The sequence below is a fragment of the Mastigoproctus giganteus genome, chromosome 4 (genome assembly GCF_048544385.1).
Source record: "Mastigoproctus giganteus isolate SK-2022 chromosome 4, ASM4854438v1, whole genome shotgun sequence".
Classification (NCBI taxonomy): domain Eukaryota; kingdom Metazoa; phylum Arthropoda; class Arachnida; order Uropygi; family Thelyphonidae; genus Mastigoproctus; species Mastigoproctus giganteus.
In genome coordinates this window covers 207,398,774-207,419,009 of record NC_143578.1, presented here as the reverse complement: position 1 = coordinate 207,419,009, position 20,236 = coordinate 207,398,774, and the positions used below count along the sequence as shown (strand labels likewise).

Genomic DNA, 20,236 nt, shown 5'->3' with positions numbered 1-20,236 from the left:
ACCTGATATGTAAAAAAGCACCAAATAAATTGAATCACTAGTAGTCACGGGACGTTTTCCAGTTGCTAATATTTTATAGTTTTCTATTTGACTTCATGCTGAATTTTTGTGAAGGCTGCAAAGTACATAAAAAAATTAAATGTATTTATATATATATTTACGTTTAATTAGAATATCTGAATTCTTTATGGTTGAGTTTTATACACTGTTGTAAAAAAGTTATACAACCAATCCAGTTTTATCAATAATTACAAAAAAATAAAATAAAAAAATCAAACTTTTACACACACACATAAAAAAAACATGATGAATGAAATGAATCAATAAGCTGTTTTCAAACAAAAAGAGACCATATCAAAATATTCATCAAATCAACATTCTTTCTGCTTCACCTTGGAAAAAAAAACAAACTGGTGGAACATATGATGAAATGGTTAACACACTGAAGAATCCTCAACAAAATGACTATGCAATTCAGATTAGCATTAGCATTAGTAGAGGCATATGATGCAAGAAAGCAAGCTTATGCAGCATCAGCCAGAAAAAAAAACAAACTTCCACTTCACCCCTCTGTTCATTTGAAATACCTGTCCAGCTGAGCCTTAAATTTATTTAGGCTATCAACTTCCACAACAAGGGATGGAAGTCTGTTCCACCAATCAACTACCTGCTGGCTAAAGGCAAATTTCTGCACATCCATCCTACATCTGTCTTTCCTCAATTTGAATTTGTGCCGTCTCAGGCGATTATTCTGAGCAAGAGGCAGAATTCCATCAACATTGAGCATGCTAAAACCATTCAAGGCTTTATACACCTCTATCAGATTACCTCGCTAGTGGTGCCTAGTCTCCAGACACTGTAATTTGTAAAACTTAAGCCTTTCTTCGTAAGAGCAACCCTTTGTTTCATTCACTAACCTTGTTGCTCTTCTCTGTACTCATTCCAGCAGCTCTACATCCTTCTTGAAATGAGGCCTCCAGACCTGTATACAGTACTCAAGGTGTGGCCTGGCCATTGCCTTATACAAGGGAATAATCACCTCCTTATCCCTGCTAGAAAAATTCCTGTATATCATTGATAAGACACCATGAGCTATTCTTGCAGCCCATCTGCACTGTTCAGAGAATTTCATATCTGCCTGTACAATTACCCCCAGGTCCTTTTCATTCTCTACCACTGTCAGCGTAGTACCACAGAGTTGATACGTTGCTCTGGGGTTGCTGTTTCCCATATGTAGTACTTTACATTTGTCAATGTTAAACTTCATTTTCCACCTCTCAGCCCATCTGCTCAACCTTTCCAGATCCTGTTGCAGCAGCACAGCGTCAGTAGTGTCCTTAACAACCCTGCCAACTTTTGTATCGTCTGCAAACTTGGACATTAAGCTTGATATACCATCATCAATATCATTTATAAATACAGAAAACAATAATGGACCCAACACTGAACCCTGAGGAACTCCACTAATAACATTAGTCCACGATGAGCAGTGTCCACTGATTACCACTCTCTGTCTTCTCCCCCTCAACCACTCCTTTATCCATAGCAGCAATATGCCTTCAATGCCACACTGCTCCAATTTGTGCAGCAGTCTTCCATGTGCAACAGTATCAAAAGCCTTTCTAAGATCCAAGTATATAATATCAAAGTTATTCCTTGTATCCAGTTCTTTTGTGACTGCATCATAGTATCCAATCAAATTGGTCACGCAAGATGTCTCATTAACAAAACCATGCTGTGTCTGAGCTATAACTGAAGTCTTGTCTAGATGATCCTGCAGTGCTTCTTTAACCAGTGTCTCCATTAATTTTCCTGGCACAGAAGTTAAACTTACAGGTCTATAATTACTTGTGTCAGCCTTTGATCCTCCTTTGTGAATTGGGGTCACCTTTGCACATCTCCAGTCTCTGGGTACCTCCCCTGAGTCCAAGGAAGCTCTCATAATTATGGCTAAGGGTTTGCTTACTTCCTTTGCTGCCTCCTTTAATATAACTGGATAGATCCCATCCACCCAAGGTGCCTTTCTTATGTTTATCTTCAACAATTTCTCCTCCACTTTACTCTCAATGATTACAAGATTATCTAGCTTACTGCCAGAGTTGAACACACCTCTGGCATTCCCCTCGCTGAATAACTCCTCATGTGTGAATGTCGATGCAAAAAATTCATTTAGTTTGTTAGCTACCTGAGAAGGATCATCAACAGTTGAACCATCAATATCAAGTGGACACCAATCTGATTCATCCCCTTCCTTCTAGAGTTTACATAAGTAAAGGACTCTTTGTTGTTTTTCTTTGCATCCCTTGCCAAATATTTCTCATAATCTGCCTTCGCCTGCCTAACCTCCTTTGTAACTTGGTTACAGATCAACTTATATCTATCATAGGCTTCTGTGTCACGTGTTAATTTATATGTATCCCATGCATTTTTCTTCTCTGCCATATGTCTCATTAGTTCATCTGACATCCACTTAGGCCTAAACCTTGAACAATATTTCTTAGTTGGTATGTAAAGCCTAGTAGCTTCAAAGCAAGTTCTTTGAATGCTTCCCATTTTTAATTTGCTGTTAGTAACATCATCAGTTGGTCCCACTGTATAGAATTTAAATACTGTCTCAGAACATCGTAGTCACCTTTACGAAAGCAATAACCCTTCCCTTTACCCCTGATGGTAATTACCTCTTTGAGTAAATCCCACTTCAGCACACTGTGTTCACTTCCACCTAGTGGTTCCTCTATCTGCAGATTCTTAATGAATGAAGAATCAATACTGATAATCAAATCATGAGTACTTACTCCCTCTAGTTGCCTCCCTAACATGCTGATGTAGAAAACAATCATCCAATAAATCCACAAAAGCCTTGCTAGTGTGTGAGTGATCAACCCACAAATTCCAGTCAATATCTGGGAAATTAAAATCCCCCATTATAAGACTCTCCGATTTACTGGCCCACTCTATTTCCTGTACAGTTTCTTATTATACTCATCAGAGTCACTAGGCCTATAGCACACTCCTACTCTCAATTTTGATCTCCCAATGCTTATGTCACACCAAACTGACTCAACACTACACTGTCCAGTGATGTCGAATGGCTTCACTTCCTTGGATTTTATGTGTTTCTTAACTAATAGCATAACCCCTCCTCCCTTCCTATCCTTTCTGTAGACATTGCACTCTCCAAATTCCAGTTCTGCATTCCTTATTTCTGTGTGATACCACGTCTCTGATTGGTATAAGTGCTGCAGAGAAAAACCTAGAGCACTTATACATATAACGTATATTACCAAGGCCGCATATGGTGATTATATACCCATTTTAAAATTAAACAACACATAGTTTCCTTAGAGAACACTTACCAGGGTGAATCTAGCAACAGCGAAAGGTTGCTATCCCTAGTTCAGATGATTCTCTGAGATGTAGAGTAATACATTTAGTCTCCTTCTAATATTAGACCTATAATAGGTCTAATCCAAGATGAGAAAGTGTCTACCAAGTCTGTGCTAAGCAGGTTATGAAGAAAATGTATCACAAAAATCTGTTAAGTTTTCTAGGAACTACTTTGTCCCAAATGCATTATTTATAGTTGACATGTCATGTGGAAACATGCTACAAATTTAAACAGGGGCAGGTTGAGGGATGCCACAGGGGAAATCATTATAAAATGGATTTCATAGCTTTAACATTCTGAAGACCCTCCACCCAAGGACAAATCTGAAACATTATTTAAGTGGATGATCACACCAAAGTTGCACAATGGCCAAAAGAGTGGAGGGGCAAATACTTGTTTTTGATAAAGAGACCTCTAAAATAATTAAATATACTAGTGTATCCAGTTTTGTAATTCACTAGAAGTTTTTTAATTTGATCTAAGAATTAAAACCTTTTTTTGTAAATTTTAGTGAGCAATAATGGATAAAGGTAGAACTTGAAGTTTTTCAGTTACCAATCACACTAAATAATGAAAGTTTTAAAATGAATAGTAAACCTTCACTTCACCAACCTTCTCCAGTGAACCAGTTCAGTGGACAGCATCCAATGAACTGGCTCCAACATCTGAGCCTGGTTCAGTGCCCACTGAATCAAGCTTTATGCCTGTTTGGGACTGGTGTCATAACTGTCTCAATGTGATGGTATTTACCATGTGTTAAAATATTTGCTGCCAGGATTTGACTCATCATTGCCTTTCATCAGCCTATCAGACATGAGTAGGGAGTTGTCTGAACCTTCAGCAAAGGTTCTTGGGCTCTTTATTAGACTTCATACACTTTAGTCTGAGTTTCTACTACCATTATATGGCAAAGCAAAACTCACATAATAAGTGTAGTAAAGGAAAGTATTTTACTATTTTATGTTGTTTATCTCATAGTGCAGCATTTTACAATAACACTAGCAACTTTGGTGGCCTACATATATTTCTTTCAAGTTTAACGGACAATCAGATTTAGCGACATGCTTCCATGCAGTCTGTTAAAGTGTGGTTTTACCATATTACAAAATTCTAGTTAGATAGAGCATAGACAATTTGCAACCCAAACTCATCAGAATGAGAAATAAATATAAGTTGCAAGATAGAAGGAAATAGTTATTCAAAAATATTAATTGCTTAGGACAGAACAGATGAGACATTAATAAAGAAAATAATTATAAAATGGCTGGCATCACTCTTTTACAAGAAAGGTCTATGTGAGAAATTTAAAACAACAGAACACAAATATTAAACAGATCAAAATTTTAAATAAATTTAAAGTAAAATAGGTATCACGTTTAAGAATAAATCAAATTTCAGATGGAAGAAATATATACCAGCTGACATGCTCATGGGATATTAACTTAAGACAGATGGGGAAGAAATTTAACACTCAAATGAATAGGTATTTGAAATGACTAGTGTATACTTATACATCACTATCATGTACACAGGGCATAACAAATAATCTGAACTGAAACTTAAAGCAAAAGGCTAATTGAGTTTCTATAAAAATTAAAAAGTATTCTTTTTTTTTTAATAATAATATCAAAACTAAAGTATTCAAGAGGAAACATACTTGTAATATAAATAGCAACAGACACCTTTATTCTTTTAAGAATAAAAATAAGAACTTTACATTTCCTGCTAGATAATTAACTGCTACAGGTGGAAGGATGTTAATTTTATAGTAATGAAGTTAGGATATTAACTTAACAGAACATGGTTTCAGGAAGGCTTTCAGAGGTTAAATTTTCCAAAGTACTGATCCTTGCTGTTTCTAGCAATCATAAGTTAACAAGGCTGTAAACCAAATCATGGGTTGTTGTCATCATAGAATTAAATATGCCCATTGTTAGGGCAAAAATATTGTCATCATAGAACTAAATACGCCCATCGTAAGACCATTTGCTGCCAGTTATCTTTTGTAGGGTGTTATATGTGAGCACAGATTTGGTATATAGCCCGAAATGTAATAATGCTCTATTCTACAAAGTTATATTGCCAAATAAACAAATGAATAAAAAAAAAAGTTCCCATAGTACTAGAGTTTATTAACAATGATTAATATCATAATGATGAAGAACAAATGTTCGTTCTTTAAAGACGTGATTTATACACTCAAATTTTTCTGAAATAGGGACTGAAGAATGTGATTTTCTAAGGTGCAGGAATCAGGTGTTGTTTCATCATAATTTAACACTTACATGCCAATATCATGCACAGGAAATAATTACATGTATTATATATTTATACATTTATACAAACATACCTGATTTTGAAATTCTGTCATAATGCAGCAAAACTGGTCAAAGTTTATTTTAATGCTGTCAAGATCAAGAACTTTAAGATCCATACCATTTAGCATATGATTTTTCTGATTAGAAATGATAGATTTTAGATTATCAAGGGGTAGTTCTTGACATGTTACAATTCTGAAAGCCATACATACCTATTCAACAAAAAATTTCATTTCATTAAACATCTACAGTAAACGCTTCCATAGAAACACCAAAAATAAAACAATAATTTAAAAAAAAAAAAAAAAAAAAAAATATATATATATATATTGTTATGACCATTAAAGTTTTCCTTGTGATTTTAACAACAAAAACAAGGCCAAATGATTATATCCTTTATATCATTTGATAAAACTGATATCTTTTATATCATTTGATAAAAACACACTGTGTTTTTGCGCGATCACCTGGCAATCAAAATTAGTTTTGCGAGGTGATCTGATTGAGGTATACAAGGCCTTGAATGGTTTGAGCAAGCTCAATGCTGATGAGATTCTTCCTCTTACCCAGATTAATCGCCTGAGAGGACATAAATTCAAACTGAGGAAAGACAGTTGTAGAATAGATGTGCGGATATTTGCCTTTAGCCAGAGGGTGGTTGATTGGTGGAACAAACTTTGATGTGTCGTTGTAGAAGTTGACAGCTTAAATAAATTCAAGACAGAACTAGATAAACATTTGAAGCGAATGGATGGTTGAAATGGGAAGGGTTTTTTTTTTTTTTTTTTTTGGTTGATGCTGTATAAGCTTGTTTTCTTGCATAATATGCCTCTACTAATGCTAACTAACAATAAAAATGCCTTTTGGATTTTATGAATTTATAAATTTAAAAAAAAATAATAATATTGATAGACAAGTGCTGGGAAAACAAAAATGAGAGTAGGAGTATGTTATAGGCCTAATGACTGTGTGAGTATAACAAACAACTATACAGAAAAATAGTGGGCCAGTAAACCAGTATATCTTATAATGGGGGGGGGGGGTTTACTTTCCTGATATTGACTGCAACTTGTGGATTGGTCACTCACACACCAGCAAGATTTTTGTGGATTTAGTGGATGACTGTTTTCTATAGCATATTAGAGAGGCAAAAAGAGGAAGCAATACTGTTGATCTAATTATCAGCAGTAGTTCTTCATGCATGAAGAATCTTCAGGTAAAAGAACCTCTGGGTAGCAATGATCACAGTGTACCAACGTGGAATTTACTTAACAGACATAACTACTGTCAAGTAGAGGGAAGGGCTTTTACTTTCGTAATGGTGACATCAGTGGTCTTTTTTTTTTTTTTTTTGTTTGGTAGTTGTTGGCGCATCAGCTTCTGTGGCCATAATGCACCTCCCAAGGTTTTTGCAGTACTTTGATCCAAACCCGAGGCGGGATTCGAACCCGCGACCTTTAGGTTGCCAGGCAGGCACTTTACCCACCCGGCTAACCCAGTCGGCAGTGGTTTCTGACAATTTTTAAATTATTGTATACAGTGGGACCAGCTAATGATGTTACCAACAACAATTTTTTCATACCAACTAAAAAATACCATTCTAGGCTTTGACCTAAATGGATATCAGACTGATGAGACTTGTGGCAGAGAACTAAAATGCATGGGATGCTATAAATTATCAGGTGATAAGGTGATACAGAAGCCCATGGTAGATACAAAAAGTCTGTAATCATGTCAAAAAGGAAGTTAGGCAGATTACAAGAACGCTCTGGCAAAGAATACCTAGCAAAGATTTCTGTACTTACATTAACAGTAGAAGAAAGGGATTGAAACACATTTGTTTACGTTTGCTTTATTCATGCACAGGTTCTTTAGGGAGAGGAATTCCAGACATTTATCAAAATCTAACAGGGATAAATGATTTTTGATAACTGAGTGGAAAGCAGAAGGGAAATTATTGAAGCTTTACATAAAAAAGGCACCTAGAATGAATATTTATCCAATTATATTATGGCAAAGGAGGTAAGAAAACCCTTAGCTATAATTATGTGAACATCTTTGGGATTCAGGGGATTTGCACATCTCCAGTCCATGGGGACATCCCCTGAATCGCAAACACTACCAATCAAAAAGTGACATGAGTAATTACAGACCTGTCAGCTTAACCTCTATTCTAGGGAAAATAACGTGGTCTTTCATTAAATAAGTAATGCAGGACCAACTAGAGAGGAATGCAATTACACTAAAATCACAGCATAAATTTGTTAAGGGGCAATCTTGTCCGACCCATCTGATTGGATATTATGATGCAGTAACAAAGGAACTGGATGTAAAAAATAATTTTGATATCACATACTTTGATTTCAAGAAAGCTTTTGATGCTGTTGCACATAAAAGACTGCCATACAAATTGGAGCAGTGTTTTTTTTTTATGAAATCCCCAAACATGAAAGGTATCAAAACCTATAGTACTTAGTACCGTGCATGGGTTGAAGGAGAAGTAATGTGTGGCATTAAGGACAAGTTACTGCTTTGAATAAAGGTATGGTTGAGTGGGCAAAGACAGAGTGGCTATTAATGGATACTGCTCTTGAAGAAATGGCAATACCTAACATTGACAAATGTAAGGTATTGTGCATATGGGTAGCAGTAATCACAGAATTAACATATTAACATATGAACTATGTGGTATTACACTCAAGGTAGGGGAAAATGAAAAAGACCTAGGGTAATTGTGTGCAATCAGATATGAAGTTCTCTGCAGACAAGCTGCTGGGACAGCTCATAGGGTTTTGTCAATGATATATAATAAGTCTGGTATCAAGGATAAGGAGGTGATTATCCCTTTGCACAAAGAAATGGTTAGGCTGCATTTTGAGCAATGCATATAGGTCTGGAAGCCTCATTTCAGGAAGGAATGGTTGCAGATTGTTGTTGTTGTTGTTGTTGTTATTGTTATTTTTGGCGCAAGGGCTGCTTAGACCATATTGCGCCTATCAGTGATATGAAAGTTATCAATGGTGACTGTTATGGAAACAGTCAGAGACGATCATAAAGTTTTATTCGTTTAAGAAAACAGAATAACTCCAAGAGATTAGCATCGTTGCCTATGATGTGAGAGAGTTTTAGAGGTTCTTTTAGATTTGGAAGGAAGCTGAATGAACATTGCCGAGCATGTTTGTACAGAGTGCATTCAACAAGAATGTGCTTCATTGTTAGCTGACAGTTGCATTGAGAACACTGTGGAGGATCATTTCCTGTAAGGAGAAATAGGTGAGTAAACTGGCTGTGGCCGATTCGTGCTCTGGTTAAGATGACTTCTTCCTTTCTGTTAGTACGAAAACTAGAGGTCCATAACTGTGGTTCTGATTTTATTTCCAATAGCTTATTACCCCTTTGAGCTTGCCATAGAAGTGTCCATTGTTCCTTACATGTCCTTCGTATCATAGGTTTGTAATCAACATATGGAACACAAAAGCCTGAAGATAATGGGTTAGATGGATGTTTTGCAGCATGGTCTGCGCATTCGTTTCCTGGGATCCCAGTGTGACCTGGGATCCAGCAGAAGATGACTACTTGCTGGCGTTCCTGAATAAGAATCATCTTACTTCTTATGGTTTGTATTAAAGGATTGGTTGGTGAGGAGATGCTTTGTAGGGCTACTAGTGTACTCTGCGAGTCGGTATATATTATACTTTTTTTAATGGAGCAATGAATAATATTTTCTAGGGCAAGTTTAATGGCGAATAACTCAGCTGTATAACTGCTGCATTCAGTAGGCAGAGATACAGAGATGGTGTTAAAAGGGAAAACTGCTGCAGCACCTACTCCACTATCAGACTTTGATCCATCTGTGTATATTTTCATGAAATGCGGATAATTTTGTGTGTGAGAAGTATGAAGTTGTCGCACGTTAATATTTGCAAGGGAATCTTTTCCCCAGTTCAGGAAGTAATTGTCACAGGATGGATTAACCCAGGACCATGGGGGAACTGAAGTGTTTGGATCTTGGAGGACTTTTTCAAGGTGCACATTCCAGCTTTCAGATAGAGCCTGCAATCTGATGCCAGTAGGTTGGACTGCTCTGGGTTTATTTCTGTAGAACATTTTAAACTGTGGATCACTAAGTATAGGCCAAATTGGATGGGTAGGCATGCTTTGAATTTTAGCGGCTTAATTCAAAAGTAACACCTTCCTTCTGAGGCAGAGTGGAATTTCATGGGCTTCGGCGTAGAGACTTTGTACTGGCGATGTTCTATAAGCACCTGTAGCAATCCTAAGGGCAGAATGTTGAACAGGAGCAAGCCGTACTAGCACACTCTCCCTAGCAGAGTCATACACCGGGGCTCCATAATCAAGACGAGATCTAATTAGAGTTCTATACAGGTGAAGTAAGGTGTAACGGTCAGCACCCCATGTTGTAGAAGAAAGAACTCTGAGAATGTTCATTTTTTTCTGGCAGGTTGTCCGGAGATATTTGATATGTTCTAAAAAATTAAGCTTCCTATCAAAAATTAGACCGAGGAGGCGAATGCTACTCATAACTGAGATAGGATGATTTGTTAGGTGTAGCTCTGGGTCAGGATGCATCCCTCGTTTGTTACAAAAGTGAATGGCACTCGATTTTTGATGAGATAGTCTGTAACCATTCTGTGTCATCCATAGTTCAATATTGTTTAGTGAGATTTGTAGTTGCCTTTCAATGAAGTTCATATTCGGCGAACTGCAGGAAACAGTCAGATCATCAGCATAGAGATATGAGTTCACAGTCTTGGGAATACATTTGGTAATATGATTTATTCTCAATGCAAATAAAGTAGCACTGAGAACTGAGCCCTGTGGTACTCCTTGCTCTTGTATATAGATTTGTGAGAAGACTTCTCTATAGCGAACTTGAAAAGATCTATACTGAAGGAAGTTTTGTATGTAGCATGGTAAGTGACCTCTCAGGTCAAGGGAATGAAGATCTTTTAAGATACCAAAGCGCCAGGTGGTGTCAAAGGCCTTCTCTATGTCAAGGCAGACCATGACAAGATGTTCATTTCGTATAAATGCATTCCTGATATTTGTTTCAGCTTTAACCATAAGATCTAGGGATGAGCGATTTTTTCTGAAACCAAACTGGTTATCAGAGATTAGATGTTTTGAATCCAGATACCATGTTAATCGGCGGTGTATAATTTTTTCTAATGTTTTACTCAAACAACTGGTAAGAGAGATGGGTCTATAATTGTGAGGGATAGAATGATCTTTGCCTGGTTTGGGAATTGCCACTACATAGGAGTGATGCCAGCGAGTGGGGTATGAATGTTCAATGAATATACGGTTGTAAAAGGTCAGTAGCAATGACAGTGATTTATTGTCTAAGTGTTGAAGCATTATGTAATATACTCCGTCTGGACCAGCAGCACTGTTCTTTGAGGAATATATAGCTTTTTGAAGTTCAATCATAGTAAGTGTCTGATTGTATGGTAGAGAAGCAGCGGTTTTGAAGTTAAGTTTTGATTTTTCGGCTGAGGCTTTGATCTTCTGAAATGACGGATCATACGAGTTCGAGGCAGACAACTGGGAGAATATTGTCCCTAGAGTATTCGCAATTTCTGCAGGACTAGAGAGCTCCTGTCCATTCCAGTTGAATATTGGCGAGGATAATGGAGGAAATTTGCCATTTAGCTGTCTTATTTTTTTCCATATTGTTCTTACATCAGTATTTTTATTTACTGAAGTCGCAAATCGGATCCAAGAGTTTTTTTTAGCTTCCTTTCTGATGTGTCGGGCTTTGGCTCTTAGTTTCTTATAATTTATAAGGTTGTTGGTAGTAGGGTATTTGCGAAATATATTCCACGCTCGGTTTTTTTCTTTTTTGGCATTCTTACATTCATCGTTCCACCAATAATTTATGGGTCTGTAGGTGACTGATTGTGATTGTGGGATGGCAATGGATGCAGCTGCTAGAATTTCTTTGGTGATATGATCAGTGGCTGTGTCAATTGGGAAGGATTCAATGATCTGTTTATCAAATGAAACATGAGAGGTATACTTGGCCCAATCTGCCTTGGTAAATTTCCATTTTATTTGGTTTTTTGCAGTTGAAGAGCGTGATGTTTGGATCTTACAGATTAATGGGTAGTGGTCACTGTTTAGTGGATCATCTAGAGCTGTCCACTCAATATTAGGAAAGAGGGTCGGAGAGCATATTGATAGATCTATTGCAGACACTGTTCCTGTTGGGAGATGGATGTAAGTGGGTGAACCAGTATTTAGGATGGTTAAGTTTTGTCTGTCAATGAGCATTTCAATGAGTTGCCCTCGTCCATCTGCATTGGGAGAACCCCACAATGGATGGTGTCCATTGAAGTCGCCCAATAAACAGAAAGGGGTTGGCAACTGCATTATAAGATTTTCAAGTTCGTGAATAGTACACGGATGATTGGGTGGTAGATAGATCGAAACAAGAGTCAGAGTGATGCCAATTGCTATTCGGGTAGCAACGGCTTCTATAGAGGTTTGTAAAGAAATGCGTCTGCACGGGACTCGCGAATCTATGAGTATGGCTACTCCACCACGAGCATTATTTGCAATAGGTCTATCTTGTCTGAAAAGAGTATAGTTTTTTATCAAAGGAGATACCTGAGGAGTCAGATATGTCTCCTGTAGGCAGATGCCCACTGGTTTATGCTGCTTAATTATGTCGTATATGTCATCAATGTTGCTCCTAAAGCCTCTACAATTCCATTGGACAACGTTGTTCATTATTTCAATTTAGATGAAGGAACTGAATCTGACTGCTTTTTGGAAGTCTGTTTGGCACGGTCAATTTTAATCCTTTCTCTTTTTGAGAAAACCGGTCTTTGGTCTATTTCATCCTCTGGATGGATCTCCAGAATGGTTTCGGTATCATCTTGATTGGAAATTTCATTAGTATCCATAAGGGAGGAGTCAAATGTCTGTTTTCGATTAGAATCTGCGTTATCTGCTTGGACGGATCTTACGGGATCTGCACCGGCAGAAGGTGGTATCGTGACTGGTGTATTGTTAGCTCTAGTAGAAATCTGTTGCTTTGAAGGTTGAGGTGCAGAACTGAGCAGGGAACGAGCCCATTCTGAAATAGAGGTATTTGGAGGTATTGATGTATCAGTCTGCACCGATACTGAATGAAACTTTTTAGCGGCTTCAGCATACGTGCGTCTAGGTGTGATTAGTTGTATTTGCTTTCTGGCTTCTGGGAATGAAACTTTCTTTTCCATTTTATATTTCTGAATTTTTTTCTCATATTTCCATTGTTCACAGTTTTTAGAAAAGGCTGGATGGTTACCTTTACAATTGGCGCAGAGTGGAGCCTGGGCTTTACAGTCAGCCTGGGAATGATCTTTTGAACCACAGTTAGGACATACAGGGTCTCCTCGACAGACTGTTTGTGAGTGTCCGAATTTCTGACACTTGTAACATCTTATTGGGTTCGGGATATATGGGCGAATGCGACAATGCAAATACCCTGCTTTTACGGATGAAGGTAAATTAGGTGAGCTGAATGTCAAAATTATGCTACGAGTTGGAAGGAGTTCTCCATCTTTTTTCATCATAATTCGTTTTGCCTGTGTGACTTTCTGGTCCTGCAGTTCCTGAACAATTTCTTCTTCTGATACATTCATCAGGTCCCATTCAGAAATAACACCTTTGGATGAATTAAGAGTGGCATGTGGGGACACTTTAACTGAAACTCCACCAAATGAGGTGAGTCTGAGTAGAGACTCAGAGTGTTTTGAGTTGGTGGTCTCAACAAGCAGGTCGCCAGATTTCAGTCGTCGTACCATTTTAGGGGAGCCAGCTACGCTCTCAAGACATTTTTGAATGAGGAATGGTGATAAACTACCCAACGATTGGTTAGTTAGCGAATGCAGAATCAGAAAACTTGGGTTTTCCATTCGGGGAGCATCCGTCCTCAGTCTCTTTGGATTGGATAAGTCATTATCGGGTATGTGCAAATCCAGTGTATTTGGATTTGCAGTCCTAATCGGTGGAAAATTGTCACAGTCCATGTTTTGCTCCTTTTGGCCCTGGGGGTTGGTTTTACCACCCAGATTTCCGGCCCCGCCACGGGGAGGCAGGAGCAGTGCTACAAGGTGACCAAGCGGCTAAGTTAGTTAGTTAGTACTATTAGAAATAAAAAACAGAAAGGTAACTTTCCTTTCTGGGCCTTTGCCTACTTCTTCTAGTGCAAAAGAGCTACACTAATTAATAAATAAAGAAAACGGTTGTTGAAACAAAATATAATCTATCACTTGAAGGCTCTTTAGAGATAACGCTTTGAGATACGCAAAGAAATCGCTTGGTCACGGAACGCTTGGCACCCGGGGCCTGGTTGCAGAGCAAGGCAACAAGATTGGTGAAGGGACAGTCAGCCCCAGGTACCAGCCAGAAAGGAGTGGCATTAATTGAAAATACGAGAAGGAAAGTATTAACTGTAACAAAATAATTTCAACTTTTTTTAAAAAATTATCTTTTTCCACTTAAATTTACAGTTGTCAGTTGAAATTTCTATTTGACACAATTTAATCAATGACAAGATACTTTGATTTTTATATTAACTGACTGTGACTGTAATACTTGCATTCAAAATTTTTGGTATGTTATTAAGGCACATAAAACTGGGGATCAAAACAATATTCATCCTTTACAAACACATTTAGTTTAACCACAATTTTTTACAGAGTTCATCTTACAAGTCATTAAGTTAGTACCACATTTTTGGTGGGCAGATTTATACGGAGTATACAGGCGAGCCTTTGTATTTCCTAGAAACTAATTTTTCATTTTGATTTCTGCTTATTTTACATTTTACAGATACTTTCCATTTTTTAATGAACTTCTTTATAGAGATCCCTACATATAAGTACTAAATAAAGTGAAATCGACCCAGCAGATTTCAACAGAGAAAAGCAAAGAAAGCAAGAGAAGTTATTCAAGCAATGTCTGGATCATTGTTGAAGTATGTTACACCTTCAATATCTAGTGCAATAGATATTCAGCATGATAAATCAGAAGAGCAAGCACAAGAATCATCTTCTCAAGAGGATCTAACAGAGAAAGTTATTCATCCACTAAAAATACATGAGTAGAGAAAAGATTCTGAAAAAGGAAGAGGAAATAAACATATTTTTAAAGTATTCTGATGTCTATCATCAAAGTTTCTTGTGACGACCGACTAACTGGTTAAAATAAATTTATTAAAATGAAAATATAATATATGCATAAGATAAAACAAAAATAAAATAAAAGCGTTAAAATAAAAGCGTTAAAATATTCCGGTTATTTGGGACACCAGTTAATCGGGTCAGCCGTTTATTTGGGGCAAATCTTAAAAAACAGAAACCAATCGAGAAAATAGCCAGGGTTTACTTCGCTTAATTGGGACAGGAGACTGCAGCATTGGAGATTACCCTACGATTGTCTCCAACTGTACCACGTGGTTCGGTCGAAATTCTGGAGGTCACAACCATAAAACAATAAAAACAATTAGCAGTCACCTGTTTATTGGCTTTTCTGTTAGTGAAATCTATCATAAACGGACAGTAAACTTGATCTTACTGAATTTGCAATAATACCGACAGCTGGAATTCTGTGGGTTATTATGGTGAAATCAGTTTACACTTCCATGAAATCTTCAATCATATAAAAAAATTAATTTTCAGATCTTCTCTTCATTCCTATTTTTAAAGCTTTGTAACTCGTTACTCCGTTCTCACTTGCGCGTATTGTGTTACTTGCAATTTGTGTGTGCCATGTTCTTTGTTATTGATTGCTTATCTTTTTACTGTTTTAAATTTTAACCCCCACCCACAAATGTCAGTGAACAGAAATGTCAACTAGTTAGTATGTACATATTACAGTACGTATTAATTATTCCGATTATCACGTATCATTTAATATTTTAATTGGTAAGGTAATAAAGGGTAAATTTGTGCTTAATATATATTTGCTTTTATAGCCTGTGGATAATATTCCTCCTATTTTCACTAATTAGAATCGCTGTCAAAATTCAAATTAAAATTCAATTCACAAATATGATCACAATGACCGGCGCTTACTGCACATCGTATAGTGAACGGTACTTTACTATGTCAAGTTCGTCGTAACGTGATTTGGTTGTACAGTGAACCAATTGTAAAGGGGGGGGTACATTGTATTTTTAACTATTTACGTGAACCTTCAGATAATTGGGGCAGCCGCTTAATCGGGCCAAAATGCACTAATCACGATGTGTCCCAAATAACCGGAATGGACTGTACAATAAGATAAAAGTGTTAAAATACAATAAGATAAAAGAATTAAAATATATATAATAAAAGTGTTAAAATATATAGTAGCTTTCGAAGCGAAGTGCCTCTTCATCAGCTAGTCTGTGACTGGTGTACTTCAGTATATATTAATGATTACAATAGCACAAGTCAGCTGGGCATGATCATGTATCACGAGTCTGGTGTCGGTAAAGCAGAATTACGTACACACGATGATCGCCAGCGCTCATCGCACTGCAATACAGTACATTAACGTTCGATGTACTGTATTGCAGTGTGATGAGCGCTGGCAATCATCAGTTAAGTACACCAGTCACAGACTAGCTGATGAAGAGGCAATTCACTTCGAAAGCTATTATATATTTTAACACTTTTATTATATATATTTTAACACTTTTATCTTATTGTATTTTAAAGCTTTTATCTTATTGTGTTTTAACACTTTTATTTTATTTCTGTTTTATCTTATGCATATATTATATTTTTATTTTAATAAATTTATTTTAACCAGTTAGTCGGTCGTCGCAAAAAAATTTGATGATATAATGCAACCCGACGCACAAGGCCTGATTTCTAATATTCCGATGTCACTTTTTGACCTATGCCGGTACCATATAACTTGAGAATTTATTTTATTAAGAAAGGCAGTGAATATTTTCAAAACTTCCTGGTTTTATGAGACACTACCAAACAGAAAAATTTTTAAGAACATGGATGGTTTATTCGCCATCAGCAGGAAATTCATTTTGTTTTTGCTGAAAACTATTTTCATTGGAGAATAAAGAAATAGAAATATCCAACTTTATTATGGGATTTAAAAATTTGGTAGAAATTAAACGCAAAGGTTTCTTGCCATGAAAACAGTGAACAGCATCTCTTGTGCTTGGAGAAGTGGAAAGGAAGAGGAAATAGACATATTTTTTTATTTCCTGCAGAGAAAACCTGCAGGGTTGAAGTTTCAACAAACTAGCAACCACATTCATCAGACAGTACTGGATAAAGAAAGAAAAAAAGAAAGAAAGAGAAAGAAAGAAATGGAGAGATGCTTTACATTGGCTTTTTGGATGCAATCTTAATTCTGGCTCATCAGAGTCTTCCTTTTCATATTGAATCCATATTTTCTACAAATAAAGAAAATTTTAAAGAAATGGCAGAGTTGCTATCAAACTCATGACCCCATTTTGAAAGAACATATTTTAAGAACTGAACATTCATCTGATAGGAAAGAATCTTCATATTTATCGCCAGAGATTCAAAATGAGTTTATTAACATTTTACGGAAATTATGCGAGAGAAAAAAATTTCTAGCTGACAACATAAAACAAGAAAATTATTTTGGAATTTTATTTGACAGTACACCAGACATATCCCACAATAACAAAATGTGTGAAGTAATCAGATATGTTCACATTGTGTGTGACAAGGTTGAAGTGGAGGAGTAATTTTTAGGCTTCTTCCCCATTGTTGGAAAAACTGCTGCGAACTCACAAAAGAAAATTTGAATAATTTATAAAAGGATGGACTGGATATAAATCCAGTCCATCCGTGCCGTGGTCAAGGCTATAACAATGAGGAAATTCATGGTGGGGTCCAATCTAAAATCAAGGAAATTAATCCCAAAGCACTGTTTATGCCCTCTGCAAACCACTGTTAAATTTATGTGAAGTGCATTCATTTTCAAGCATTTTGTCATGCATAACCTTCTTTGGAACTTTGGAAAACCTTTATTCTTTCTTTTCAGTCTCTCCATACCATTGGGAAATAACGAAAAAACATACAGGAATGTAAGTCAAAAGACTTGCCTAAACAAGCTGGAGTACACATTATGAATCTGTAAATATGGCCAAAATGAATTTTGAAAAAATAACTTCCGCTCTACAAACATTGTGCAAACTTCAAGAGAATATAGATACCAGAGGGACCTCTGAAATTTTATTATCATCCATATGGGATTTTTCTTTTCTAAGTTATCTTTCTTTCCAGCATGAAATTCTATAAGAAGTTAACCTTATACAAAAATATTTAAAAACAGTCGGAATAAGCCTGGAAAAATGTGGTGTGAAGTTACAGACATTAATATTATTTATTAATGAAGAAAGAAAGAAATAAAATTGTAGAAAGGGCTCTTCAATTCACAAATACAACTTGTGAAGAAATAGGCATTTCAATAGGAAGAATAAGAAAATGAATGCCAGGAGAAATGAGGAAGGATGCTGGACCATCATTCCAAGAAGAATTAAAAGGAGCGATGCACAAAATGCCTGGATAGGTTTTGTCAGAATTGGAGGTTCGTTTGAAAGTGATGGATGAAATTCTTTCAACGTTTGCCATTATTCTACCATATAATTTGGTTGTTGCAAAGAAAGAAGAATATGAAATGCATATTTGAAAGCTGACTGAAATTTTTGATGAATTTTGTCATGAAGAAATTGTATTAGAAATTGGCTGACTAAGACATCACTTACAAGCTACAAAAATAACTGTTGAGGAAGCAAAACAGTGGACAGCTTTGCAGTTTGTATAGTTTATTATAAAGTGGGATTTTTCAGAATCTCTACCAAATTTATTATTATGTTTAAGGTTCTTTTTAAGGTAATCCTGCACTTTAGAGTCGCACATCACAGTCAGCATATAAGTCACCGCCAGCTCCAACCTGTTGTGAATTGTATTCTGACAGAGCAGTTCTGACTTGTCACTGAACCTGCAATTCTGACGGAGCATGCACATCACTCGATGAATATGATTACACAGAATTAAAAATAATGAAAAATAAGATCTTTTAGTAATTTGTTATTTAAAGAAAAGATGAAATAATGCCTTTCACACTACAACCGTATATTTTCTTTAAGAGTTGTCTATGGTGTATCTACACCGATATTATATAGATATAGTAATTTTTTATATACTTTTAATCTGTTTTCAGAAAGAATAATGAAATCTAAGAACTTTCAGTAATTGTTGTATACTTATAATGTGTTTAATGCATCGCGGCCAGATTACAAGTTACTATTAGCTCTGACTTGACTGAGCATGCATGAAGCTCACTGTATCTGCCAGTCTATGTGCTGGGAATTGTCAAGGAGCATGTGTGATGCTCACTGTATCTGCTGGTGGTCTATATAATGGCAATGTACTACGTACTCACAGTATTTTTTTTTTTTTTTTTCTTTCTTTTCTTCTTTCTCTTATCTGTATTCTGGAAAAATAGTTATTTCAATGTGTTTTCAGAAAGAATAAAAAAACAATTTCCTGACTACATAAGAATTTGATTATAAAAATAATAAAAGTAGGTAATTACAAAAACAATAATGGAAATAGGTAATTATTATTAATTTTTAATTAATAATAACACTGACATTTTGTATTACCTAAAAATAATAATAATATGACTATATTTTGTGATTATTTGTATATATTTGTAATAATTTGTATATATTGCACATTGCAGTGTTACCAATTAACATATAAGACTTGTTCCTGTCAATCAATGTACATCACTCTCCCAAGCATGCACCAATTATAAACCGTACCTTAATTATTCTGCAAATCATGCATATAATTATCCATTAATATTTAAATATACCTATGAATCCTAAGATTTCATTGCAAAAAAAAATAAAATTTATAATTTAAAAATGTGGTTAAGGTAAAGAAAGCCAACACAAGAATGATGAGAAATGTTGGCTAACTTACGCAGAAAATTAGTTTCCCGACACTGGACACTAGCACTGCTCACTCGTTAAACAGATGGTAGGTGTTATCGGTCTGGAGCCGAAATCGAGAAGGATATATTGATTGACAGGTAGGCGTTGGCAAATGATGAAATGATTGCCGGCGGGTGTGACAGATGACAAGCTACTGTGTAGTCATTGGTTGACATTATAATGTGTATTTATGAGTAAAGAATGGTGCATAATAGTTTTGTGATGAATGGCAAACAGAATAGTAGCGATGAATCTTTTAAAGATGGAAGAAATTTGTAAGGAAAATAAAATGTTGGTTGATTTTTTGATGAAAACTAAATTAATAAAAAGTTTCCTTCTGTTCATTTTTATGTTCTTCATTATGTTTTTTTCTCATTATTAAAAGCAGATTTTTGGAGTTCATGAGTGTTTTTACTATACTGTTGATTTAGGTTTGGTTACGAAAAAAGGAAAAGGGTTCTTTATTTTTCATTATATTTTGTAACCTGACCTTAAAAATAAAAGTACAGTAATAAAAAATTAATCTTT

At 36.0% G+C, this 20,236-nt stretch overlaps 1 protein-coding gene across 5 annotated transcripts in view; it reads right to left on the bottom strand.

The window, feature by feature from the left end:
* LOC150087350 (uncharacterized) overlaps window positions 1-20,236 on the bottom strand; it is a 592,205-nt gene that overhangs the window by 115,170 nt on the left and 456,799 nt on the right. For all 5 annotated transcript variants that reach the window (XM_090372014.1, XM_090372013.1, XM_090372010.1 and 2 more), the window contains one exon: window positions 5,739-5,918. In XM_090372014.1, coding sequence (XP_090228140.1) covers window positions 5,739-5,918 — 180 coding nt within the window. The remainder of the gene's footprint in view (window positions 1-5,738; window positions 5,919-20,236) is intronic.